The 26,026-nt window shown below is 54.8% G+C and overlaps 10 protein-coding genes across 10 annotated transcripts; 4 read left to right on the forward strand and 6 right to left on the reverse strand.

Annotated features, from left to right (window-relative positions):
• The first annotated feature begins 284 nt into the window (after positions 1-284).
• BKA78DRAFT_104282 (uncharacterized protein) lies at positions 285-5,095 on the forward strand. The gene is made up of 3 exons (XM_066882135.1): positions 285-1,123; positions 1,506-4,180; positions 4,242-5,095. The coding sequence occupies exons 1-3, from the start codon at positions 681-683 to the stop codon at positions 4,955-4,957; spliced, it is 3,834 nt and encodes a 1,277-aa protein (XP_066746862.1). The 5' UTR covers positions 285-680; the 3' UTR covers positions 4,958-5,095.
• Positions 5,096-5,616: 521 nt separating this feature from the next.
• Positions 5,617-6,384, reverse strand: BKA78DRAFT_309752 (uncharacterized protein). Its single transcript, XM_066888062.1, has one exon. The coding sequence runs from the start codon at positions 6,208-6,210 to the stop codon at positions 5,710-5,712; it is 501 nt and encodes a 166-aa protein (XP_066746863.1). The 5' UTR covers positions 6,211-6,384; the 3' UTR covers positions 5,617-5,709.
• Positions 6,385-6,748: 364 nt separating this feature from the next.
• On the reverse strand, positions 6,749-8,214 carry BKA78DRAFT_248710 (class I glutamine amidotransferase-like protein; the record flags this gene model as incomplete). Its single annotated transcript, XM_066884415.1, has 2 exons — positions 6,749-7,990; positions 8,047-8,214. The coding sequence occupies 2 exons, from the start codon at positions 8,212-8,214 to the stop codon at positions 6,749-6,751; spliced, it is 1,410 nt and encodes a 469-aa protein (XP_066746864.1).
• Positions 8,215-9,844: 1,630 nt separating this feature from the next.
• Positions 9,845-13,094, forward strand: BKA78DRAFT_104312 (putative beta-glucosidase L). Its single transcript, XM_066882136.1, has 5 exons — positions 9,845-10,390; positions 10,587-10,938; positions 10,990-11,468; positions 11,681-12,251; positions 12,325-13,094. The coding sequence occupies exons 1-5, from the start codon at positions 9,998-10,000 to the stop codon at positions 12,696-12,698; spliced, it is 2,169 nt and encodes a 722-aa protein (XP_066746865.1). The 5' UTR covers positions 9,845-9,997; the 3' UTR covers positions 12,699-13,094.
• A 55-nt stretch (positions 13,095-13,149) lies between these two features.
• On the reverse strand, positions 13,150-14,991 carry BKA78DRAFT_104321 (uncharacterized protein). The gene is made up of 2 exons (XM_066882137.1): positions 14,616-14,991; positions 13,150-14,517 (listed from the first exon to the last, which is right to left on the reverse strand). Exons 1-2 carry the CDS (start codon positions 14,965-14,967, stop codon positions 13,490-13,492), a joined length of 1,380 nt encoding a protein of 459 aa, XP_066746866.1. The 5' UTR covers positions 14,968-14,991; the 3' UTR covers positions 13,150-13,489.
• Positions 14,992-15,125: 134 nt separating this feature from the next.
• On the forward strand, positions 15,126-16,813 carry BKA78DRAFT_104339 (U3 snoRNA associated-domain-containing protein). The gene is made up of 2 exons (XM_066882138.1): positions 15,126-16,100; positions 16,151-16,813. The coding sequence occupies exons 1-2, from the start codon at positions 15,154-15,156 to the stop codon at positions 16,713-16,715; spliced, it is 1,512 nt and encodes a 503-aa protein (XP_066746867.1). The 5' UTR covers positions 15,126-15,153; the 3' UTR covers positions 16,716-16,813.
• A 97-nt stretch (positions 16,814-16,910) lies between these two features.
• Positions 16,911-18,793, reverse strand: BKA78DRAFT_247441 (Hydroxyethylthiazole kinase family-domain-containing protein; the record flags this gene model as incomplete). The annotated part of the gene is made up of 4 exons (XM_066884299.1): positions 16,911-17,643; positions 17,755-18,310; positions 18,447-18,623; positions 18,694-18,793. 4 exons carry the CDS (start codon positions 18,791-18,793, stop codon positions 16,911-16,913), a joined length of 1,566 nt encoding a protein of 521 aa, XP_066746868.1.
• Positions 18,794-20,261: 1,468 nt separating this feature from the next.
• On the reverse strand, positions 20,262-21,148 carry BKA78DRAFT_330631 (electron transfer flavoprotein subunit beta; the record flags this gene model as incomplete). The annotated part of the gene is made up of 2 exons (XM_066889794.1): positions 20,262-20,978; positions 21,098-21,148. The coding sequence occupies 2 exons, from the start codon at positions 21,146-21,148 to the stop codon at positions 20,262-20,264; spliced, it is 768 nt and encodes a 255-aa protein (XP_066746869.1).
• Positions 21,149-21,259: 111 nt separating this feature from the next.
• BKA78DRAFT_264700 (uncharacterized protein) lies at positions 21,260-23,369 on the reverse strand. Its single transcript, XM_066885449.1, has 3 exons — positions 23,102-23,369; positions 22,914-22,982; positions 21,260-22,808 (listed from the first exon to the last, which is right to left on the reverse strand). Exons 1-3 carry the CDS (start codon positions 23,141-23,143, stop codon positions 21,627-21,629), a joined length of 1,293 nt encoding a protein of 430 aa, XP_066746870.1. The 5' UTR covers positions 23,144-23,369; the 3' UTR covers positions 21,260-21,626.
• A 1,220-nt stretch (positions 23,370-24,589) lies between these two features.
• On the forward strand, positions 24,590-25,538 carry BKA78DRAFT_351264 (S-adenosyl-L-methionine-dependent methyltransferase; the record flags this gene model as incomplete). Its single annotated transcript, XM_066891130.1, has 2 exons — positions 24,590-24,651; positions 24,707-25,538. The coding sequence occupies 2 exons, from the start codon at positions 24,590-24,592 to the stop codon at positions 25,536-25,538; spliced, it is 894 nt and encodes a 297-aa protein (XP_066746871.1).
• Positions 25,539-26,026: the final 488 nt, after the last annotated feature.

Genomic DNA, 26,026 nt, shown 5'->3' on the forward strand with positions numbered 1-26,026 from the left:
GACGACAGATGTAGGGTTGCGAGCAGAGAGCTAAGCCCCAGGTTGCGGTGTTGAGCCACGCCCGCGTGTGACCTATGCCGAGACCGGGGCGATTAGTTAGAATAGATTGGTGAAGTGGTGGACACAGGTGAAAGTCAACCTTGTCTCGGAAACTACATGCACCCCATGGATACAGCTCGCAAACACTCCAGCAGTATAGACGCCCGACGCTGCTGCCACGGCGCAAGGTACAGACCAGGAATGCATCAAAGGGCCACGACTTATTTTGGCAAACACGAGGTTCCCAGCCCAGTAGCGATTGCTGCCCGGGGCCTGCAGTGGTTCCTTGGCTCGGGCAATGACGTTGGTGTCAATGTATTGGGAACACTCTCTGCTCTCACCTCTCAAGTGAAGCAGATATATTGCCACATGTCTGTCTCGCGACTACATCTCGTGGTCCTTGGACATCCTGCATACCACCACTATCCGAGCTACCTTATCCTACGGCGTCACGACATGGCCGCTAGAGGCGCCTCTACCAGCTTGAATTCCAGCGCCACTCCCAACGCCGCCAATCCGGGGAAAATCCAAGTGCTAGGTCACCTGCGCGCCGAGGAGGCAAAGGGCATATTTACCCAAGTCCTTTGACCGTCGGCATAAAGAGGCTGTATCCAGTCCGCGGCGTGACAGAGTAACCTGCCATGGATCCGTCCTACGAGTCGCTGAGCCGCACCAGCAGCGGGCGCTCAGCCTTGTCCAAAGTTTTTTCAGGTCGTCACCGGCGAAAAGACAGCGATGCATCAACAGTGGGTGATTCGAGCAGTCTGCGGCCGACGAGTACGAGTACGATCAAAGGCAGAAGCTCTGGGGAAAGCCAGCGTCGTCGGCTGGATCGAGCAGTGCGGAAGCTTCCAGGATTGTTTTCTAGAAAAAGGCGAAAACGACAAAAGGACGTGGCAGCCGAAGAGCAAAGCGTCTATGAAGCTGTGCTTGGCTCAAGCGCAAGCCGCAGCGCAAGCAACCTTGTCTCTCCTGATCCGGCAGAGGCGTATTTCAGTCCGTGGGATGGCCAGTCGCTCCGGATGGACATGCAAAAGAACATTACCAGTAGCAGTCTGATTACATCTGACAGCGATCCTGAATTGTGAGTCGAGAATCCTTTCTTTTTCGTTCCCGAGTCCGTCATCAAACAAAGACAAGAGGGGAGCGCACGGGCGGTGGATGCTGAGGTGCAGTGGTCGGGTTCTGGGATCGTCGGGAGCCGCCAACTGCTGCGAACCCTGGCTGCGCCTGAGAGGCGGCTCTTCTCTCTGCGGCTTGCCTGACCCTAATTGCATCCACCAAACACCTTACACTCAACTCCACACTTCAGCTCCACATCATCGCTTTGGCACTTTGCCTCCAACACGACCTTTTCAGCCTCACTCTATCGCTTCAATCCATCTTCGTCCATCTCGAGCCTACGCGTCTAAATTTGGCGCCTCTGCTCCTCAATATCGGCTCCGCTAATCTGTGCTCCCCCTCAGACCTCCCGTTAGACCCCCTCTTTCTCCACACCAATCCCACGCCGGCTATTTAACACTCTCGTCACCTTTGATTGCGTCCCAAATCCTCGACGCAGCAATTAGCTCACCGTCTCCCTATTCAGACGACGACCACGCCCTTGACACAACGGCCGTCACGGTGGCTCCCAAGCAAACCAACACACTTGAGCCGCAACCGAAGGAGAGGCGCGGTTCGTCGCCGGGGAGGAAGCTCAAAGGTGCCTTTGGAGGCCGGAAATCGCCGTCGCCCAGACCCGACGCACTCCAGGCTCACGGTAGCGGCGGCGGAGGTGGAGGATTGGGGTCATTGCTGGGGAAGAAGTCGCGTAGCAGCTCCAAGGTCAGCTTGCTCGAGGAAGGCACACAGGACTCGGCACAAGGGGACCAGGTGCAGGGCCACTTATCGCCACCGCAGTCGGATCTTTCTCAGACATCTCAAGCCGAACCTCCAAGAATTGACACCTCCACCGTCGTTCCCGAAACATCGCCGGATCCCGGAGCAGCAGAGGCTCCTACGACCTTGTTAACCCCACCAACGCCCACCGACGGCCTTGACAATCCTTCTCTTCGTCCTGCCACGTCGTCGCGAGCCGAGCCGACCCATAGTCAACCGGCCTCGAACAACCCAAACGTCATCGTTACACCATCGGGGAGCTTAATACATCGACGCGCTAGGTCAGCTACAACCAGCAACCAGCCAGGCAAACTTGTGCACGCTGGCTTGTCGCAGCTCACTCCGACTGTAGAAGAGACCAAGACTCCTGGAGGCACCCTAACATCTCCTCCAAGTGGCTTCTTCTCGTCCGTCTTCTCCGCTGCTTCCAACGCTGCTAGTTCCTTTACGAACATTGCCAACCTCAATCAGAACCAACGGAGCAAAAGTGCGTCTCTGGTCCCCGAGCCAATCGAAAAGACCGGTCCAGCTGGCGGTGAAGAGGTGATTAGTGGTGGATCCTCCGAGGCAGAACAGATTGCGGAGAACCCCAAGCCTGAAAAGAAACAACTTGCCGTCGAAACTCTTGGTTCTGGAGACCTCAGCCTCAGTCACTTGGGAATCCAGGAAATGGACAGCGACAAGAGCGTTATGAATTCATCAGACGAATTGGCGCAAGCCAGGCCGATCACGCCCACCGTTATCCCCGATGACGACGCAGCGGCAAGGAGTGAAGACAGTGCAGCTGCTAAGGCTGTGTCTGCATCTTATCTCCAGGAGCCTCCGGACTCAGCCTTTGTGGGGCAGAAACCGAAAGCCCTAACTACTCTTTCGGGAGTCCAGACTCCACCTAGGCCTCTTGGAGATGATGCCGAGACCCGTCCGAGGCGCAGTGGTAGCGTTAGGAGTCGCTTGAGTGATCGCAAGAGCAGAAGAAGGCATCGCAACAGCTCCAATGCTGGGGCCACTTTGACCCCTGCTGTGACGAGCAGCACCACAACGCTGCCCGGCGCCGCTAGTACCGGCACCCTTGGTGGATCGAAACTGACTGGCTTCGCTGTCGCCCCTGCAAAAAGGAACCGAGAATTTCACACCCAATTCAAGAGTGTGCCCGACGACGATTACCTCATTGAAGACTACAGCGCCGCGCTGCAGCGGGACATTTTGCTCCACGGTAGACTTTACGTGTCTGAGGGTCACATTTGCTTCGCCAGCAACATTCTCGGCTGGGTCACCAACCTCATCATCAGTTTCGACGAGGTTGTCTCGATTGAGAAAAAGAGCACGGCAGTCATCTTCCCCAACGCCATAGTGATTACCACGCTTCACGCGCGCAACGTCTTTGCCAGTCTGGTGAGCCGAGACTCGACTTACGACCTCTTGATCGGAATTTGGAAAATCAGCCATCCCAACCTGAAGAGCTCTCTGAACGGCGTCGCGCTCGACAACGGTACAGGTGACAAGACCGAAAAGGATGACCTTGATGACGCAATCGAGGATGTCTCCGAAGAAGGCTCAGACGACGAGGTCTACGACGAGGATGATGAGGATGAAGAAGCTGCGGCTAGCGTGACCGATCCTGGCGATGGTAGCATTGCCGGCAGTGAGATTGCGGAGCCAGCCAAAGCCATAAGCCGAAAAGCCTCCTCTCAGCCTCTGGGGGCCACGCCGAACGGCGCCGCTCCGAAAGACTTTGCCAGCGCTGAAGCTGCCCCCAACGGAGCTGCAACCGGCCAGGGGTTCCCAGGTCCTGCAACCCACCCCGAGACTGCGTGTGGTGACGAGGCCGAGCATTTCAGCAACCTCCTGATGGACACAACAATTCCTGCACCCCTTGGAAAGGTGTATTCCTTGATGTTTGGCCCAATGTCGGGTACATTCATGCGCAAATGGCTTATCGAAGACCAAAAGTCACAGGACTTGCAAATGGAAGATGACAAGCAGGGGCTTTGCGAAGCCAAGAAGACCTTCAACTACAGTTTCATCAAGCCCCTCAATGCTTCGATTGGCCCCAAGCAGACCAAGTGTATCATCAGCCAGACACTTGATCAGTTTGACTTGGAAAGGGCAGTTACCGTCACCTGCTCCACCCAGAATCCTGATGTCCCCAACGGAAACTTGTTCACCGTGAAGACAAAGTACTGTCTCACGTGGGGTCCCGGTAACTCTACTCGCCTGGTGATGAACCACTTCATCGAATGGTCTGGCAAGAGTTGGTTAAAAGGTGAGTTTTTGCTCCCCAAACATTGAATGTCTCATGGGTGGAACGACTAACAAAATCGCAGGACCTATCGAAAAGGGCACCAACGACGGACAAGCTCAGTACGCCAAAGAACTCGTAGCAGCTCTCCGCGCCGCCTGCTCTGCCAAACCAATCTCCAAGGTTACCGCTGGAGGCAAGATAAAGACCAAAAAGGGCCGCAAGAAAGCCGCCGCCACCTCCCCTGAAATCGCAGCTGCCGTGCCTTTGGCCTCTGCCGACAAGGGAGGCGACTGGGGTCTCTTGGAGCCTCTGCATGATCTTTTGCGCCCGGTTACTGACATGATGCCGAGCTTTGTGTCGGCACAAGTCGTCATTCTCTTCCTTAGCTTGCTACTCATGATATCATGGTTCCGCGGAGGGGCTGCCCCGACTGCTGGTCGCAATATCTCGCCATACGGACTCGCGACTCCAGCTCGCATCGCAGCTTACGAAGAGATGTGGCGACGTGAAGAGTCGGACTTGTGGGACTGGCTTGAAGAGCGCGTGAGGATGGATCGCGCCACGCCCATGACGTCAGGAAGACCCTCAAAGCAAGCCACGGCGGCCATGGGACAAAAGGTGCTTTCAGAGACTGAACGCATGAGCCAGCGGCAGATGGAAGAGGCGATTCGCGTTACGCAGAACAAGCTCGAGACGTTGAAAGAAGCGGTCGAAAGGCAGCGAGATCGCACTTGGGATGGTGCTGCCACGCAGTCCGAGGCTGCCACCAAGGGCGAAGAGAGCCCCCAGGAGGTCTAGCTGATGTACAGTGGATGAACATGTTGGGCGGCGTATTCACACAGTGATTGCATTTCAACGAGAAGGGGCGTCGGAGGCGTGTGGTGGTGGTTTCGGCTGGTTTGGTCCGGTCCGGTCCGGTCCGGTTTGTTTGCATTTTTATGCCTTCATCCTCTTTTTTTCCCCCTGGATATCCCTCCGTCTGTTGCGCGTGTTTCTTGCTTGTCGAGGATTGCGTTTTCCTACAAAATTATTCCCTTTTTTGCGTCTTTTCTTGACTTGTCACAATCATTTCTATGGCGTTTTTCCCTTGCGTTCTTTGCTTATCTGTCTTGTTGCGCTCGTCAGCGTCTGGTCTCTTTTGTCGTTACTTGTATTTTCGTCGTGTCGGAAGAGACTCGATGGGTAGTCGAAGTACATGTACATGCTCCCATGCGAGCTCGTTTACCCTCTGCTTTAAAGCATTTCGTCGTTCTGGTCGAAACCAGCCAGTGTTCTGCTTCGGCTCTGTGTTGCTTTTAGCTGCGGAGAACCTACGTTTCCTAGCCCGCTGCCGGGAGAGAGAAAGGTGTCGAGAGAAGGCAGAGCAATCAAACGTGACCGTCGTCACCTTGGATCAAAGCAATAGAATCTAGACATTCCGGCCATGAAGTCGCGGATTGCAAATATTCATTGATCACCTAATGATGGCTCCCCACATCTTTTTGCTTGGTGCCACATGCACCATCGACAACTGCTCGCACTGCCAAACCCCGAATCCTACCTTTTCAATTTCACATATTCACCTGCCCATGACCACCACCACCACCACCACCAATCCAACGCTCCCCAGCATCAAACAATCGTCCTCTCCCATCATTCCCCGCCGCACTCCCGTACCACACGTGCAAGCCAACAACTCTCTCAATTGGCCCAAAAATTCTTTTTATCCCAACCAACCAATCAACATAACTCCGCCCGTGGTGGCGCTCGGAAGGGACGCGACGAAACGGCAACCCTGAGTTTGTTACTGTTGCGTTGCGGTCTTCGGTGCTCGGATGGCGGCGCCTCTTTACGGCGGGGGAGGGGACGAGACGGGAAGGGAGGAGGGGAGGAGCGGGACCAACCAGCCAGCCAGCGGGTAGAGGGAGAGAGGGGAGGAGCAGGGAAGGAGTCGGGTCGGATGGATGGGTGACGGATGCGAGAGAGGTAGCCGTAGGTAGGTAGGTGGACGGGTAGGTAGTTGGACGACTGATGGGCATCCATCTTGGTTTTTGGTTTCTTTGTGTGGGCATTGCAGTTGCTGCTGGTTCTGCTGCCACTCAGCCACTTCTGCTTCTGCTTTGATGATTGAGGCTGAGGTCGTGCGGCGACCGACGTTGGCTGGTGGGTTCTATCAAATGGTACCTGCGCATGAGGGCTTGCGAATACGAACAATGAGGTGGGGCAATTGAGAGCAGTCGGTGAAGAGGAATACGAAGAGGCTGAGTGAGTGATATGAGCAAGGCTGAGGAACAAGGTCAAGAGGGGGCAATCGAGCGTGATGAGGGCGCAAGGAAAATTGTACGAAAGGGCAATAATGGAGCGGCATCAGCATTTTCACTGCACACAGCAACAACGGTCAAGTTTTTTCAAGCCTTTTCATTCAAGAACTAAAATGAACCTTTGATGCCGTACGCTTTTACGCGCCGGGCTTTGACCAATTTGATATCAAATGAGAAAAAAAGATCCTGAAGAAACCCCAGACAACTCCCTGCCCAAACGAGACCCGCATAATCCAACCAGATCCATAAAACCCCACGTCCTCGTTATCAGCTGCCGATTTGCCACTTTTTAAGCAGCGGCGGCCTGCAGAGGCGCCGCCGCGCTCTCCGTCACACTCGGAGCCTGGCTGGTGATGTCAGGCAGGCTCGGGTGGACGCCGACGCGCTCCTTGGGGAGCAGGTCAACAAGGACCTGGCTGGGCTTGGTGCTCTTGCCGGCGGAGAAGACGGCGCTGTCCTTGTAGGCCCTGACGCAGTCGATGTACTTGTCAAAGAGGTAGGCAGAGTCGAGGGGACCGCCCTTGGCCTCGGGGTGGAACTGGGCGGAGAAGATGGGGCGAGACTTGTGGATCATGCCCTCGTTGGAGGAGTCGTTGAGGTTGACAAAGAACTCCTTCCACTCGGGGTCAAGGCTGGCAGCATCGATGGCGTAGCCGTGGTTCTGGGAGGTGATGTGGCACTTGCCCGTGGTGAGGTCCAGGGCGGGAATGTTGTGCGCACGGTTGCCGTACTTCATCTTGATCGTGCGAGCACCGGCCGCCAGGGCGAGCAGCTGGTGACCCATGCAAATACCCATGACGGGAACTTGGCTGGTCTCAATCAGCTTGCGGAGGTGGTAAACAGTCTCCTGGCAGTGGGTCGGGTCACCGGGTCCGTTGGAGATGAAGACACCGTCGAAGTGGTGAGCGACCTTGTGGATGGGGTAGTCGTAGGGGAAGCAGGTGACACTGGCACCACGGCTGACAAGACTGCGGAGAATGTTCTCCTTGACACCGCAGTCAATCAAAGCGACGTGCATGTCGCCGAGGTGGGAGCTAACGTGGAAGGGAGCCTTGGTGCTCACACGGCGGACCAGGTTGATACCCTCAGGGTCAATGTAGGCCTCGTCCTCGTCGGCATCGTACTCTTCGCCAATGGTGATCCTCGCGAGCGAGGAACCCTGCTCACGGAGGTAGGTGACAATAGCACGGGTGTCGACACCAGAGATGGCAGGAACACCCTCCCTCTGACACCATTCCGCCAGACTCTCAACAGCAGTCCAATGGCTGTGCTGCTCCGCAACGTCGGCAACGACAATGCCGGCGGCCTGGATGTTGGGGGACTCGAAGTACCTGAGGAGGCCAAACTCGTCCTTGACCGACGAAGGCACACCGTAGTTGCCAATCAGGGGCTGAGTGAAGACAAGAATTTGACCACGGTAGGAGGGGTCGGTCATAGACTCGGGGTAGCCGACAAGAGAGGTGGTGAAGACGGCTTCACCGCTGATGTTCTTCTTGGCACCGAATGATTTTCCGGAGTGGATTGGCCCGTTCTGCAGAGATGAGTCACCAACTGTACAAATTCGCCCATTGTTCAATGGTCGCATACCTTGATGGTGAAAGTAGCCCTGTCCTTGGTAGCCCTGCTGCGGGCGATGCTTTGGGCGTTGTTGCTCTGGACGGTGGCCATGAAGCGGGACTGCATGCCGGCCTTGGAGAGCTGGCCAAAGACCCCAGCGGGCCTCAGCATCGCGGGCTTTGCAAGCTTGGCAAACATGCTTTTTGTGGTTTGTAGTTGTTCAATTCGAGTAGCGGATTGGTTGGAAGTGAAGGCCGTTAGTTAATGGAGGCCTTCCACAGGTGGTCTACCGGTGTGTGAGTAAAGTTTGCGGTGCGGAGAAGCTGGAAGCATCGGATGGGAATTACCAGAGATGTAGTCCTACAAAATTGATGTTAGCAAATGTTTTCTTGATGATGGAGTCGAATTGCGGTCAAGCTCCCGCGGCAGGGCGTAGGGCGCAAGGACGAAGTGTAGATAACAGCTCGCAAGGCGGCCAACGTACCTGAGAAGTGAAGATGGTCTGAGCAGAACGCATTCGCGAAGTTGGCGGATCTGTCAGCTTAGTCGAGAGGGCGCAACGGCTAGCGTTGCTTTTGAGCAGCTGTGTTGTGTGCAGAGCAGAAGAGGTTGGTGGAGTTGAGGGTTGATGAGGGACAGAAGAGGTGAGAGAATCAGTGTGGGAGACAAGGTTGTAGGTGGGGCCGGCTACGTAAAATTTCACTGGACGCACGTCCGAAGGCCACAAAGGCCGAATTCGCTGCGCGTTTGATCCTCCGCCGTCGCGCATTTGCTAACAGCTTTCTGTAACGCAATTATTTTCCTCGTCACTCACTGGCTGCTTTCTTACATCTCTCATCGCCCTCCGCTGCTCGGAGCGACTGCTGGTCTGTCGCCTTGGACAATCGCATTGCAACGACGTCAACGCCAGCCACGCCTTATCTGCGCGCCTTCGACGAGTGGCGGAACATGTTCAAAAGAGCAGTGGTTGTCAACAGGAAGCAAAGGATGCCGATGTTTACGATGTGAAGACCACGTGCATGTTAGAAAAAGCTGAATCCTCTTCCCTCTCCCGACCTCCTCTCGGAAGAGCCTTCCACTTGAGGCTGACACACCATCTTCTCACCTGCTGGGCAACAAGGAACTTCCTGCGCATCATCATGTGCATCACTATAGAGGGCGGACGCTGCGCCATCTTGACTTGGCGCCGACTCACCAAGCACTCGCGTGGAATAGGGGCTATTCTATAGCGATGCAGGCATAGCTTGTCAAAGCGACGTCACCGGTTGTTCCCGCGGGCGACTTCTCCAACGGCTTAGCCTTCTCCTCATGCGGTCTGGCTTCAACGATCGTTCTGCTGGCTGTATGCAACTAGCACAGCGACCACCATTGCCGAAGCGCCGCCAAGTTGGTTGCGAGTCGAAGCCCAGCCCATTGGAAACCGCAAGACGTTGTTCTTTCGGGTCAAGATGGCAAACCTTAAATGCTCAGCTTCCAAACAAGGGTTAGCCCCGCTCGATGACGGGACGCTTTGCAACACAAAAACAAGTCCCCTATTTTGCAAACACACCTTCCTGCTTTTTGTTTTTGGCCACGCAGCATCATCTGATAGTCGTCGTATAGGCTGGCTGCAATGCGAGTCGTGGGGTGCGCTCACCAGGCGCCCTTGAACATTCCTCCGCCAAGTGTCTAGCATGTACGGGCCGTTGCGATTTCATCCATCCAATCGATCTCTCTAAGCTGCCCCTCTAGTACACAAGCGTGCCAACATTCCCAGTTTGATATGGTGCCCCATGTCTTCACTGGCATTCCCTTGGAAGCGGAGGTCAAGGACAACGGTGGAGCCGACGCCAGTGTGACAGCGTGCTTTGCGACTTACCAACCGGGTAATCTGCACAAGGGTACCATCTATTTCCAATAACATACAAATATAAACCGCCTCGCACAATGAAGTCCCTTTCCGTGGCCGGTACGAGACTGAATACGCTCTTTCCTAGTCATCATGTCCCGCTTCCTCGCTTTACTAGCACTTGGTGTCGTGGGGGACGCCGCCGTCCTGGATTGGACCACAGCTTACGCCAAAGCAAGTTCGGCTCTCGCGTCCCTCACAGTGGAAGAAAAAGTCGGCATCGTCACTGGAATAGGGTGGACGAAAGGCCCCTGTGTCGGCAACACCTCGCCTGTTCCTAAGATTGGTCTTCCTTCTCTCTGCCTTCAGGATGGACCATTGGGAATAAGATTTGCTCAGGGTATCACTGCTTTCCCAGCAGGAATCCACGCCGGCGCTACCTGGGACAAGGACTTGGTCTACCAAAGAGGAGTTGCATTGGGTGAGGAGTCGAAAGCGTTGGGTATTCATATCCAGCTTGGTCCCGTAGGAGGAGCTCTTGGCAAGGTAGGTCAAAACGTCTTTCACAAAGTACACGATTTCAATTTCAGTCCTTCAACATGCAAGGCAAGGGGAAAGATAGGAGAGAAGACTCAAACGTGCTTCTAGGGTTCGTTTTGCAGACTCAAAAATCCTGACCAGCCCTGCGCCGAACACGTCTTGCAGCTCAGCTCAGATGATCAGCTGCTGACTCTGAAAACAGATCCCCGAAGGTGGTCGAATCTGGGAGGGATTCACGAATGACCCCTATATGTCCGGCCAAATGATGCAACAAACAATCAAAGGCATGCAGTCGGCAGGCGTTCAAGCCTGCGCCAAACATCCCATTGGCAACGAGCAAGAGAAGAATCGCGAGACCATCTCGTCGAATATGGACGATCGCACTCTCCATGAGCTGTACATGTGGCCGTTCGCAGATTCTGTCCTTGCAGATGTGGCTTCCATGATGTGCTCTTACAACAAGGTCAACGGGACCTGGGCTTGCGAGAACGACAAACTTATGAACTTGCTGCTTAAGGACGACCTGGACTTCAAGGGATTCATCATGTCAGATTGTGAGCAAAAGCCTCATTCATAGTACTACATCTTTACTGATTTGATTTCAGGGAACGCTCAACACTCTTCGGTGCAGGCCGCTATTACTGGTCTGGACATGTCTATGCCCGGGACTGATTACAACGGAGGCAGCATCTTCTGGGGTCCAACGCTCGTGGAACTTGTTAAGAACGGCACCGTCCCCTCAACCAGATTGGACGACATGGTCAAGCGAATCATCGGCGGATGGTACAAGCTGCAACAGGACACAAACTACCCGACCGTGACATTCAATTCCTGGACTGGCGGTACTGGCGGTCCGAATGTGCAGGGCTCACACAGCCAAATTGCCAGACAGGTCGCGCGAGACGGCATCGTTCTGCTCAAGAACGACAACAAGATTCTGCCGTTGAAGCCGAACGGCGGGAGTATCGCTGTCATTGGATCTGACGCGGTTACTAATCCGGATGGACTCAACGCGTGTAAGGACAAGGGATGCAACAACGGCACGCTGACCATGGGATGGGGATCGGGCAGTGTTGAACTCCCTGTGAGTATAGAGCCCCTTTACTGCGCTTTTTGTCTTTCTTGTGGGGTTTCATTGCTTTGGGATTCGTAAAACACATAATCGGAAGCAAATTCCCAATGTAGGGACTGCTTGCGGGTGACGTCTGCCAATTACGATAACAATCTTGTCATGACCCATGGGCTTTCAGTAATCAAGGCTGGAAAAAGGTACATACGCTAATCAGCACTCTCTAGTACCTCATCGATCCTTTGACTGGCATCCGCAACCGCGTCAGCGGATCAGCAACCAATGTAATAACCTCCACAACTGACGACAAAAACGCGGCTGCAGGCGCTGCCGCCGCCGCCGCAACACCCATCGTCTTCGTCAATTCCAACTCCGGCGAAGCCTACATCACAGTCGAAGGCAACGCAGGCGATCGCATCAACCTCGACCCCTACCACGATGGCAATGGGCTCGTAGGCGCCGTCGCAGCCGCGGCCGCAGGAAAACCCGTCATCGTGGTCATCCACAGCGTGGGACCAATGCTTCTCGAATCCATCTTGTCACACCCGAACGTCCAGGCCGTAGTGTGGGCAGGCTTGCCCGGTCAGGAGAGTGGAAGCAGTTTGGCGGACGTCCTGTTTGGCGACATCAGTCCGAGTGGCAAGCTGCCCTTTACGATTGGCAAGTCACGCGCAGACTACGGTGATGTGGGCATTGAAAATAGCTTGGTGGACAGCTACGAGGAGGGGCTGTACATTGATTACAAGCACTTTGACAAGATGGGCATTACGCCGCGGTACGAGTTTGGCTACGGCTTGTGTAAGTTTCTCATGCTCACCTGCAACCCTTGAATCAAAGACTCAAACGCAGAAAAACTAACATCCACCGTCAGCCTACACCAGCTTCCAGTACTCCGCGCTCTCAGTGCAACCTGCCACCTCGATGCCCGTCGGCCTCTACGACACCATCGCCGTTGTCACCTGCACCATCACGAACGTCGGACCCGTCGCCGGCGCCGAAGCCGCGCAGCTGTACCTCTCGCTGCCGCCCTCGGCCCCCGACTCGCCTGTCCAGCAGCTCCGCGGCTTCGACAAGGTCAAGCTGGCGCCCGGCCAAGCTGGCACAGCGACCTTCATCCTCCGCAAAAAGGATGCCAGCTACTGGGACGTGGCGCGCCAGCAGTGGATCATTCCGCCAGGCGAATACCGCTTCGTCGTTGGCGCTAGCTCGCGGGATAGGAAGTTGGCAGGCGGCTTTGTTGTTTAGGGCAAGGGGGGTTTGGTTGTTTCTCGTTTCTAATTTTGCCGGACTCGCCCCGCCTGGATTGTTTGGGGTTTGGTGGCCGGGCTTTCTGATGTGCATCCTTTTCTTGTTCATCTCATGTTCATCTTTTTCCCTTCACAGCCTACTCGGGTGTTGGTTGATTGTGGATGGGAGATGGCAGTACAGTGGTGTGGCTGTAAATGTAATATAGCGCTACTGCTGCCGTCTGTAGATATTGAATGGGGAAATTTTTCCGATCATCGACTGCTTGTCATATTGAAGGAGACCCATTAGCTGTCCACCATGGCTTTTCTGACGTCGAATTATGCCCTCTCCTCTTGTCGCCCTAGACAAAATGATCAACATGGATTGACAGGCGCATCCTTGCTAGCGCTGATAGCTACTATCCTACAATCAACAACATCCCCTTTTCTCTGCCGTCTTGACAGTCGCAGTGGCTGTACAAGCCACTTCTCTGATCTCAATCTGCTGGCCACTGTGATGGCGTCTTCAGCATCGGAGTCGATCTTGGGTGAGGCGTCAAGATGGTGTGCGCAAGAGCAAGCACGCAAGCTCGGCAGCCTCAAGTCCCGTTCCATGACGCGAGCTCCCCTCGCGCAACTCCAGACAGGGCTGACCCACGGCATCAACCCTTGCAACATAGCTTGCAGCCGTGATGACGATGTGCGGCTACTGATGACAGGACTCTTGTGGATACTCGTCTTGCTCCCTCTTTTCAGTTTTGATGAGCGGGTGTGGCTCCGCCTTTTGCGGTTTCAGATTCAACGACACCCTCATGACTCTTCGGTCTGCGGCGAGGCTGAGCTGAGCGTGGCGCGTTCGATCAGATGCGTGAGCTTGAACGGCGCCTCTTCGTGAACTCCGTATGCAACGTTGAGCCACTCCAACGCAGCACCTAGGCGAGCATCGACTTGAATCTCCACGATCTCGTCCTCTGGTGGAGCTCCCACTGTCCGTTGCTGGTCAAGTAGGGCGTAAAGAGGGACATCCGGAGGTGGCACGGCACCAGCCAGAATGTCTCCTCGTTGGCTGGTCGCGAGGTTGAAGTAGCGAAATTTCGGCTTGAATCCATCCGCCTGCAGCGCTTCCATCTGCTTTCTGACTTCTTCGTCGGATATCTGGTCAAGAGGGGCACCGTAGAATTCGCCCAGATTATAAACCTCATCCACGCCGCCTGCTCGCGCAGCATGCGATGTATGTTCGAGCCATTTGGCGCTCCATTTGCGTCCGTCCGCGGCTTCGAGTGCCGCAAGGTTTGCGTGCGCCTCTGGCTCTTCGCCGCCCTGGGTGGCCTTTTCATAGGCTTCGATTGCGCCGGGGCAGTCTCCTTTTTCTTGAAGAAAGCGTCCGAGAGCCATCCAGGCGGTGGTCTTGTGGAAAGTCTCAGACGCTTCAAGCCACTGCTCCGTCATGCTCTTCTTTTTCTTGCGGAAAATTGACTTGGGTTCCGGCTTTGGCGCTTCCGGAAAGTCCAGCTGCAGTGCTTCTTGCGCAAGCTTGATAGCGCGGCCTAGGTTGCCTCGACTGCGGGCGAGCTGTGCTGAAAGAATCATTGCGTGAGGATCTTTGTTCTTGGCGAGAATTTCCAATTGGGCCACGACGGGGCTAAGCTCCATGGAGCTAATGAGGGCACTGCTTTGGTGGTTTGCTCGTTGCAAGAGGAAAGTCACTGCCTGCTTGTTTCCATTGATAGCCAACGCAAATAGCAACTTCTTGCCGACATCACGCGCAAGCTTCGGTTGATGTGGAAACGCAAGACAGCGAGCGACGGTGTATATTTCGTGCTGCTGGATTTGATATTCTGTTTGCGAATTGCGGCGTTAGAAGCGGAGCCGTATAGCTAGTCCCGGAGGACAGAGAATGAGATTCTCAGTGGCTCCAGGATAGTCCAAAACTCACCGTCGGCTAATTGGAGTATCTTCGTGTTGGCCTTTGGTTGATGCAAATCGGCCATGGTTTGGAGAAGCGGTTTGATGCGCTCCTTCATCGAGTCACCAACGACCGAAAAGTCAACATGTTCCAGCAACGTTGCCGGTGTTACTTCTTTTCCGCTACCCTGCCGGGCTGATGGGCGCAGAAGTTGAACTGGTACTTTTCTTGGTGCTTTTCTGGCGACCTTGGCATAATTACGCTGCTGATGTTGGGCGCTCGCTGATCCCGAAAATCGACAAAAGACGCAAACATTTTGAGCTCCGCCCAAAGGCTTTGGAGCGGTTTCCAACAGTCGGAGCTGGAGCTGTCTACGGATCATTTTGGCCTTGTCAAGTCATGACAGCGTTGGGTCGGGTTCTCAACTCGGAAGCAGCCATGAAAGTCGGGCCGGACCGACGGAGATGGAAAATCCAATAGTCCGTTATGCCGGGCGGTGAGGTCCTACACCGAGTCGGATTTTGAACGCTCGGAACTTTTTTGCGGGTCAAACACAGAACGGGCCTCCATGTTTTCGCGCGTCGTGGACAACGCCCGCGCTTTGCTGACTAGCTCGCCCTCAAAGTCTTCCGAGACGCCTACCACAGCTTCAAACGATCAAGCAGCCGCCATGGTTTCCACGCGCAGTGGTGCCGACACTCAGAGTCCTCTCACAAACTCCGTCACTCGGTCTGCAAAGAAGAGGTTCCAAGACGACACCCCCAATGGCACGCCTACGCGCAACAATAAGAAGCCGCGAAAGTCTTCGGAAGACGAGGATGAGCTAGGAACTCCCAAGATTCCTCTTCTTGCTCGGGAAAATCCACAATCGACCCCGACCACGCAAACCACCAAAACCTCCGAGCCCTCCTCCGAAACACCAAAGAAGGGACGAGGCCGTCCGAGAAAAAGCGACATTTCTCAACCAGAGCAAATGTTGACGCCAGTCCCAGCGGATAAGAAGCAAGCTAGCGTAGAGACCCCGCGGGAGGAAGCCAAGTCGGCGCAGCAAGATGGCAGCCAGGAGGACGGATCAGTCTACGGTACACCTGCCGAGGATGACGATGCCTCGATTTACGCAACGCCTGCGACAACCATGCGCCCCAACCTTCGTGGGTCCGCAAGACCGACTCCCGCATCCGTCACACCCAAGCCTCGCGGTCGAGCCGCTAGAACGACGCCCTCTAAGCCGTCCAGGTTGATTTCTTCCCAAACGATTGACGAGGGTGAGGAGGAGAGCACACCAAAGGCAGAGCCACAGGTGGTGGAGAAGCCCAAGATAATCAGGTTTGGAAGCGAGGACCCTCCGGTTATCCCAGAACCAGTTCCGGAACCACCAAAGAAGGCTGAGATTCCGACATCATCTGCGGACGAGGACGAGGACAGCGATGATGAGGCCCCAGAAGCCGTGACTACCAGTTCTGCGCGTGAGCAAGCTCGCGCCGCAGAGGAGGACGCGGCCAAGGCCGTCAAAGAGTATGTTGCGCGTAACCAGTTCGAAGAGCTGATTGCTGACATTGATATAGACAAGAGGCTGCCGCCAAGCGGAAACGCCAGGAACGCGAAGCTCGTCTGCGGGAGCAAGCTGCAGCCTCCAAGCGCCGGAAACAGAAGGAAGCCGAATCGGCACTTGCCTCTGAGGATGTCAGTCCTCCCGCCGACGTCGCCTCCAGCACGACAATCACAGCCTCCAACCCTGCCGAGCTGTCCAAGCAGTCAAAGTACGATTTGCAAAACATCCCTGCGCTGCTTCCCGACGATTTGCTTGCGGCCGCCCCCGCCGTGAGACCGCCTACCCCTGAACCCGTGGAGCGGGCAACAGTTCTGGATCGCAAGGAGGTTGAGAAGAAGAAGCTCAACAAGCACTTGAAGTTCCTGGACGAGAAGCCGGCGAAGGACATCAAGAAGGGCCCGGTGAGACTGCACGTGCTGGAGAAGGGTAACAAGAAGTTGCCCCCTAAGGTCAACAACCAGAGCAAAAACATGAGGGAGCAGTGGCTGGCGGGTAGGAGGGCCCAATCATCCAAGGGCAAGAAGAACTTTGGTGGACCAGAGAGGAAGAAGACCGGGGGTGGCTTTTTGAGGAAGTAGAGACAATGGTTCTTCCGTATTCGGGCGTTCGAGCGCGGCAAAAACAAAGATTTGGGCAAAGATAGGGCGCTGGGTCTGAGGATTTTACCACGGGGAAAGATGATGGAGAATGTATCTATGTGTGATTTAGAACATCACATGAAACCATGCCTCCGAGCTGTACATTGCGTTCTTCAATTTGACTCGGGCAGCAGTCTACAAATCAAACTTCCCCACGACGGCCGCATCCAACCAGTCCGTGTTTCCTTCCAACGTCTCCTTTTTGATCGCATACAGCTCATCCAAAAACGCGGGCACGAATGTACCCGGGCCCTTCACATCTTCCCTTTCTGCCGCCCTCTGAGCCGCAATCTCGAAGAGTAGCACACCAGCCAGAGCAGCAACAAGCTTCTGCTCCTTGCCCGCAACCAAGAATGCCGCTACAGTCGTCCCCAGAGTACAGCCACTGCCAGTGATTGCGCCCAGATACTCGTGCCCGTTGCTGATCGCCAGCGTCAGTTCGCCATCCGACAGCACATCGATCTCCCCAGTCATAAGCACCAAGTTGCGCTCTCTCCTCGCCAAATCGCGCACCAGCAGCGCGCGCTCCTTCAGCCCCATCGTGCTAGCACCGCTGTCAACGCCGCGCTGCTGGACATCACCGGCGGTGCCAGCCACGGTGCGAATCTCGTTCTCGTTGCCCTTGATCAGGTCGAAGTAACCACCGGCCATCAGCTCGCGCACGGCGCTGCGGCGCTGTGCCGTGGCGCCTGCCCCAACTGGATCGAAGACTACGGGCCCGCCCACGCTGTTGTAGGCGCGGAGCGCTGAGAGGTAGTTTGCCATGCCCTCGCTCGTCACTGTACCCATGTTGATGACGAGGGCGCCGGCGAGACGGGCGAGGTCGGGCGCCTCGGCGCCGTTGTTGGACATGATTGGGGAGGCGCCGCTGAGAAAGGCGGTCAGTTTAGGAATTTTCTTAGGCAAAGGGATTGAAAGGGCGAGGGCCATTCCCCCTGAGCCCCCTGATTGTGAAGAAACCCAGAAGGTGCAAACTTACATGCACAGCGCCACATTCGCAGCAAAGTTCTGCACAACCATGTTGGTCATGTTATGGCAAAGCGGCGTCAAATCCGCCAGCGCCTTGACGACAGGAGGAATCTCCCTGAACAAAACCTCCCGCTCCTGGAGCCCCACTGGTGTCGTCTGCTCAATGGCAAACGCAGGTGGCGTCTCCACCACGCGCTTCAAGTTCTGCGCCGCCTTGAGCGGGTCATCAGCGCCAATGATCGCGCTCACAATCGCGATGCCATCGAGTTGCTTTGAGGGCGCGGCAGACTGGTACAGCACGCGCTGGGCGTTGGAAGCGTTGATGCCTCCAATGCAGACGGTCGAGACAGAGGGAGCGGAGCAGGCCGAGAGCGCGATGAGCATCTCGCGCAGGCCTGCCGTGCCGACTATCGACTTGGTGTTTTCTTTCGTCGATGTTGCAAAGACGGTCCCCAGTCCGAGGTAGTCTGCTCCTCCTTCTGCGGCCGTGACGGCTTCTTGGATTGAGTTTGCTGTGACGCCGATGATGGCGTCTGGGCCTAGCAGCTTTCGAGCACTGGCGAGGTCTGAAATTGAAGAAAGAAAAGTATGTCAGGACTGTAGAAACAATGCTTTGAAAACTTCAACATGTTGGGCATTGGGTTCCAAAAAGTTTGAAGAATTGAAGATGTGAGGAATCTCGAAGAAGACTTAGATACACACCAATGTCATCTTGGCCAATATGCACACCCTCTACTCCGGCAGCCAGGGCAACGTCGACGCGGTCATTGATGAGGAGAGGGACGTTGCGTGCTCTCGTGACCTCGTGTAGCTGTTTGGCGATGCGGATGAGGTCCCCCGTGTCGCTCGTCTTGTCGCGAAGCTGGACAATGGTCACACCTGCCCAAAATTGAATCAGCCCAAGTTCCATTCACATTTCCTGTTTCCCCGCAGTCAAAGTCAAACCCACCTCCTTCGACTGCAGCTTTCACAATGGCAACCAAATCTCTGCCGCGCAGAATTGCGGGCGTATTGTCCGTGACAAGATATACTGAGTAGTCGACCGCCATGTCGTTTGGTGGGCAGATTTTGCTTTTGCTTTAGTCTGTCCACTATGGCCGAATTGGTGGCATGAGCTGTCTTCGCTGGTAGAAAGTGAGCTCGTCATGGCTGCCGGTTTCGGTGGGGTAGGCGCGGCTCGCCTTGGGCAGCGGCAACGACTTCTATCTCAACTCTCTTCATTAATGCATGCATTCATTGAGTGAGCAGGTTGTTTTGGGTGAGCTATCAATGATTTTCTTTCTGGATTTTCTTGTTGTTTTATTTATTTGTAGTTTGCAAATTTCACTGGACGCTGTTGTTCATCATCAGCATGTCATCAAACCTAAAGGTTTTATCATTTTCTGTGCCTTCAGACTCAATAGATTGCGCGCAACGAGACAAAAATTTTCAAAAGCAACGATCGAGGAAAAGCAGTCCAGAATCTTGAGCATCGATCACAGCTCTCGAGGCTGGAGAATGTGTGTGGTTGATGGGAAGCTCGAGAAAGGCAGGTTTTATACCGTGGCGGAATGCCATGTCACAGGCCAACCCTTCCTGAAAGACGACCACAGGGCCAGTCAGTCAAAGATGGATTAGGTCACCCTGATGGACTGTCTTGTGGACCAATCAAGTGAGTTCTGACATCTGACTCAGGCCTTTGCTCAAACTATTTAAAGGCTTGCCGCCCCATTCTGTAACTTGGGCAACAGAGCCACTTTCTCTCTTTCGGCGCAGAATTGCAGTCATCCACTGGCGCGGAAGCACCAAGCGGAGAAGTCTTCTAATTATTAGCAATTAGACAGCATGGCGGGCATTGGGAGGACTTCATCATAGGATGATGGTGAAGGTGAGAATCCCACGAAGACAGAACTCAGTACTATCCTCATGGTGAAGGAAGAGCTCAACTCCAGAAGACGCAGCGGCGGCAACGACCAAGGCGAGCTCAAGGCAAACAAGAAGCTTAGATTGTGACCTAGGAAATAGTAGCCATATGACAAAAGGATTTTTCCAAGGGAAAAGGAAAGGGAAGCGGCGACTCCGTGCTGTTGTGTACGCGTCCAAGAAAGTTCCGAGAATTGGTATTTGATGAACTTGAAATCTTGAGGGCTTGTCATTTCCACGTAAAGTAGTTTGGGTCCCCAAGGAGCTTCATGGAGCATTGGAGCACTTCTCATTGAGAAAAATGACAAGTGCCTCCTGGCTTTTCCTGTGGGTTAGCTCTTACAGCTAGGGGGCGTCCGAATCGCAAGTGAATGATGAGTGTCAAACTTCAAGGGCATACCAGCCTCCAAGGAGCATTCGGCAGCTTCAGCTGTCAATCTTGAAACCTCTTCTCGGCCTTCCGTCACAGTCCCCAACATTCTTCATACTTGTACATTGAAAAACGTACCACAATGCCGCTTATTTACAGTCTTTCGCCTTGACCCGTGTAGTTGCCGTTTTTAACCCGAATCTATGTCGCTGATACCCAATTATGATGCGAGACGAAAGCCCATCTTACAAAGCACCCAGCTCCTTCAACTTGGAAATCATGCCGTCGACGTCCTCGACCTTCTGGCCACCCTGCCTGGTCGGCGGTTCGGAGACCTTGACCGTCTTCAACCGCTGCTTCAGATCGATGCCATAGTCGTCCAGAGCCTTCTTGACCAGCGGCTTCTTCTTCGCCTTCATGATGTTGGGCAAGCTGGCGTACCGCGGCTCGTTCAACCGCAGATCCGTGGTGATGACCATGGGCAGCTTGGCCTTGACCGTGTCGACACCGCCGTCAACCTCCTTGGTAACCGTCACAGTGTCATCCTTGATCTCAATCTTGGACGCCTGCGTGGCCTGCGGCCAGCCCAGCAGCCCCGCCAGCATCTGGCCCGTCTGGTTGGCGTCGTCGTCAATGCTCTGCTTGCCGAGGATGACGATGTTGGCCTTTTCTTGCTCGACCGTCTTTGCCAGGATCTTGGCTACGCCCAAGGGCTCCAGGTTGGCCGTGTCCGCCGCCTCGACGTGGATTCCGCGGTCGGCGCCCATGGCCATGGCGGTGCGCAGGACGTCTTGTGCCTTGGCCGGTCCCGCACTCCACGCAATGATTTCTTCGACCGGCTGTGCCTTGCGCTCGCGTAGGCGCACTGCCTCTTCGACTGACAGCTCGTCGAAAGGGTTCATGCTGTGCTTGACGCCGGCGGTCTCGATGCCCGTGCCTGCCTTGTTGATGCGCGGCTTGATCTATAAGATCGATATCAGCACATGATGCTCGGGGAACAAAAGATCCAAGGACTATTGTGCAGTCGTATGCGATTGAAGCTGGAGAGACAGGGAATCCGAAGCGGGAAAGCGAGACGAACCGCATAGTCAATAACCCTCTTGACCGGGACAAGAATGCGGAGGCTGGACATGGCGAATAAGAGGGTCGACGGAGGCCGAATGGAACAGAGAAGAGATCCCGAGAGTCGTGAAGGACAGGCGATATGAGAGCGTCTCCCACAAGGTTGGCTGAGCAGAGGTGTTGGAAGAAAGGTGTAGACGGATCATTCCCCGCGAAGCTTGTGACGGATAGCCGAAGGCGGCCGACCGAGCTCGGCCCCTCGTCTGCGACTTTCGGACCCAACAAGGTGCTCAGAGCTCGTCTGAATCTCTTTCTTCTCTAATGATTCTACAAACCCAACTCATTCAAAACCATGAAACCCCATCATCATGAATACCGTGCTCCAATAAGCACAAGCTGGAATCATACTAGAATTAAACCGAGCCCGCCAGTCGAAGCAAAGACCAAAAGAGAAAAAAGCCATCCCAGAAGGCCTCAGAGGAATGCTCTCAGGGGGAATCGCAATGCTCTAACCATCCGCTCTTGTACGCCAAAACTCATGTTGTCCTTTACCAATCACCCCAGCCATCTTCATCCTTCTTCTGGGCCGCCGCAGACCCGGCTCCTGGCTTCTTCATGGCCGCGGTACCAACACTGGTCGGCTTGGGCTTGTTTGCGACATCGCCAGCCGCGGCGAATTCATCCCAGAAGCTCTTCTTGTCTGCGCTGGGTCCTTTCGGCGCTTCGCCAAAGGACTCCCAGAAATCTTTGTGTTCTTCGTCAGGTCCAACACTCTTCTTTGCGCCAGCGCCAGCGCGAGGCGCAAGTGTGTCGTCGCCTTCCACGAAGCGGTTGAAGTTTTCGGCAGCATTTCTCGTGGTGTTTTGGAAAGTCTGGCCAAGCTCTAGAGCTCTTTGACGAGCTTGCGCCGCGAGGTCTGCTTCTGCTAGCTGTGGTTGGGAGATTATGTTAGCTGGAGCGCATCTTCGTCCTGCTTTCGAAAAACGCACCTTTTCGACATTGGGCTTCACCCAACCCTCGTACCCTATCATGGCAGTCTTTTGAACAGTCGTGCTGAACCAGCCAAAGCCTTTGGTCAATGCGCCCATTGGGTCCTTTTGGAAGTCATCCATACCCGGGACGCCACCTTGCGATTGTCTCTCAGGGAAAGGGTCGCTGCCGAAGCCAGTGAATTTTCCTCCTTGATTAGGCGGAAGCGCATCCGATCTGTTGGCATTCTCCGCGCCGAGCGATGCAAAGTATGCCTCGTTTTTGGCCTTGGAAGACATGGCGTTCGTGCCCAAGGCTGGTGATCCAGACCGCGCAGAGCCAATCCCATCAACACTCCTGTTCACTGGAGTGTGGCTCCTGCTCCCAACTGCACTGCCTGGCAGCCTTGATCCACTCGTTTGTGGTTCATGCTTGGCCGGCTTCTTCTCGCTTTTGGGTTGAGGGACGTATTCAGTACCCTCAACCTTGGCCGTGAGCCTGTCCTTCCACTCCTCGCCCGCTTCGCTGTCGTAACGCTCACTGATTGTAGAATCCTCGAAAGTACGGCCCTCGAGCTGGTTCGAGGCGTGATTGTTGAAAAAGTCTTGCCAGGGCTTATTGCCGCCGTTCTTCATACGAGTGAGTTCGGCTTGCTTGAACGCATCCATGGTGATGCTGCGGACGAAGGAGATGTGTACGCCAAGGCCTCGATGGACACCTGAGCATTGGAGGCACATGAAGATTCCAAATTTCGGAGAAGCCTATGAGATAGCAATCAGTACATGCAACCATGTTGTGGATCGCAGGCACGCGACGCCATTGATGCGCATATGATAGATCTGAGGAGTTTTGGGGCAGAAACATACCCACTGTGGGCTCGGGGCGTTGCAGTCGACGCACTGGTTGTTGCCATTTTCCTTTTGGATCGCCAGGAGCTATAGTATTGGCTGTATTGTTAGCGACCGTCACTCCTCCAAGTATTCCGTTGTAGCAGTGCGCTGAAGCTGTTGCAGATGCTCTGTAAACGGCGATACGTCGATGGCAAAGCGCTCACCTTGCTCCTGGTCTCCGGGTCAATCTCCCAAGATTTGCTCATGGTTGCGGTGCGAAGTGGTTGGTGTTGCGGCGGTCAAGTCGTAAGGAGCTTGGTAGAAGGAATGGGAAGACGGTGATGACTGGGCGGGCTCAGAAATCGCAGGTAACTCGGTGCCCAAGGACTGTGCTCTCACGGCTGCGAGTGATCAGGGAGTGATCGCGCGCTGGGGGATGTGTTCTGGGAGAGGTCGTCGAAGGGGCACCGCCGACGAGGTGGGTGCAGCAGCTTGGACCGTGCTGAGGCTCTGGCGCCCACAGGATATTCAGGCACGCCGACGTCAACTCCACTCTGTTCTCCACCTTCGCCATGTCCACACATGCTCTTCACGAGAAGACTTCAGGAAGTTCAGCAACAACACTTCCAGCAAAATCAACTTGCTCTCTGGTGATGGCTCTGCCGAACATTTCCCAATCGCCGAACGACCAATCTTGATAAACAAGCTGCCGCAACATCTGAGCCACCAAAAATGGCTTGTCCAAACAGCGAACTCTGCGCGTTGTCAGACTGCCATTTTCATTGACCGCATCTGGGAGACTCACAGCGGCAGGGTCAATTGTGACAATCCGGTAGATTTTATTTCCAGCTAGACTCTGACGTACGTCAACACAGCCCAACCACCTCAACCCGGAAAACGTATGAAGACCTTTGAAATGTCGACCTCTCCATTCGCTCGGAGCTCGCAAGACTTTTCTAGACCGGCTGGAAATTGACGTTCTCTTGCCATCATGACCCGTCTCATGGGCTGCACGTCTAGCGCCAGTAACGGTCAGCCCACCCACCATCCGTTGCACCTCAATCTTGCGCCTGTTCAACGAAGATACGTAATTGCTTTCGCTAACGGAGGGGAAACGGCAGCCAAGTTCCGCAACATCAAAGTCACATTCACCTTGGCAGCAGATTACCGGAAGCTTTAATTCTCAGTGTTCCGTGTTTTCCCTGGACTATCCGAGATGGAGTCAATATTCTCTGTGTTGTTTAACATCACTCTTCCTCGTACGTCGTAAAAGTTGGCACATGACAAACCCTCACACCGTGTCAAAGAGAAATAGTTTCGAAAGAGGGGCAATTCCAATTCTACGGTAGGGCGAGCCGTTCCGCCGTCCGCCGTCCGTTCGGTAGTCATCAAGAGCCGGGTGCAAGCCTCAGTTGCAAGGTTGCAGTGTTCGGCTTTGCCGATTGGTCCAATCCCACTACCACCTCTCTATTAACCTTTTGAGAGACTACGCTCTGGCTCGTCAGCTTCAAAAGGGATTACTAGCAACGATGGATATCCCGTCTGTATCCGGGTAGAACCACTTCCTTGGCAATCGCCTCTGTAACCACTAGCCCCGTCTTATCGCGGGTGGTCCATATACAAAAGTTAATGAGCGCGGCTGCTACTACTACTAACCGCCGTTAGACCCTCTCTGATATCTCAAGTTATCCAGTTTGTCCAAATCAACGACAATGGCGACAGTATCAAACCGTACCTTTCACAACACCTCATCAGCCTACATACTTCCAAATGAGTAGGTCATATGAGATCTCCACCTCGAGTAGAAAACAATCTAACATGTTCCACAGTGCAACTGAACAAGACCGTCTCGATATCCAATCTTCAGCCATCAAATCCTTGCTTGGCGGACAAGTCACTCTAGCGCCTCTGCCGCCCAACCCATCCAAAATCCTCGATGTGGGCTGCGGGACCGCCCACGGCACCATGGCCATTGCACGCCAGTACCCCTCAGCCCAAGTCTACGGGCTAGACATCACACCGGTACCAGAGCGAGCGCGGTCGCAAGCGCCAGAAAACCTGCACTTCCTCGAAGGCAACGTCCTCGAGGTCGACGCCGCCGCGCCTCCCAGCAGCTCCAGCCCTCTGGCAGCGCTGCAGCCCCAAACCTTCACGCACGTCTTCTCGCGGCTGCTCTTCCTCGGCATGAACGACTGGCCGGGCTACATTTCGCGGGCCAAGGCGCTGCTCGTGCCCGGCGGCTACCTCGAGATCCAGGAGATGGACCCCTACTTCTACGACGCGGACGGCAAGCACATCGAGTACGAGTTCGAGGGCACGATGAACGGGGTGCTCGAGGCGCGCGGGCTGGACCTGCGGGCCGGCATGCACGCCGCCGAGCGCATGCGGGCTGCCGGCTTCGTCGACGTCAACGTCGAGCGCCGCCGCTGGGTCATCCACACGCTGCCGGGCGAGCCCGAGACCGACATGACGCGCTACTTTAGCCAGTCCACGCCGGCCATGTTCAATCTGCTGCTCGAGAAGATGGTCTTGCCGCAGGCGGATCGGTTTGGTGGGGAGGAAGCTGTTCGCAAATGGCACCAGAGTGCCAAGGAGTGCCTCTTCGACGTGCCTGGTGCCCACTCCGAGTTCTTTGTTACTGTAGGGCGAAAGCCTGAGTAGTTGGCTGAGAAAGCCGTGCAAGGCTGAGCCGACGCGCTTGCTAGCGTTTTGGTGACCGGGTAGGTTCTGTTGGGTGGTATGTAGTTGGCAAACGAAGTGCCGCTTAGTGTGGTGCAAATGCCCGTTGAAATTGATCTTTATAGGCCACACGCGATGTACAAATGGTTCAGTTGTTGAAATTTGATGCTTCCCCTTTACCGGACTCGAGTGGTTTTAGACAGTGATGTGAGAGAAGGGCGAATTCATAGATCTTTGGGAATAACAAGTCGCCCCACATGCCGCTTGTCCCCTTCTTGAAAATCAATTAGGCCCTGCAGCACTTCGAGGGCATGGGGCCCGGTTGGCCAACGCAAGCTTCGAAGTGTTCTTGTTGGTTATCCCCAGGCAAACAAGTCATTCTCTAGAAAAGCTTTACATTGCAAAAGTGGGAATTTAGTAAATAGTACGACTCCAGGAACAAACCCCAAGTCTAGTGTCTCTTTGTAGTA

Source organism: Phyllosticta capitalensis, assembly GCF_038381095.1.
Source record: "Phyllosticta capitalensis strain CBS 128856 chromosome Unknown BKA78scaffold_3, whole genome shotgun sequence".
Classification (NCBI taxonomy): Eukaryota; Fungi; Ascomycota; class Dothideomycetes; order Botryosphaeriales; family Phyllostictaceae; genus Phyllosticta; species Phyllosticta capitalensis.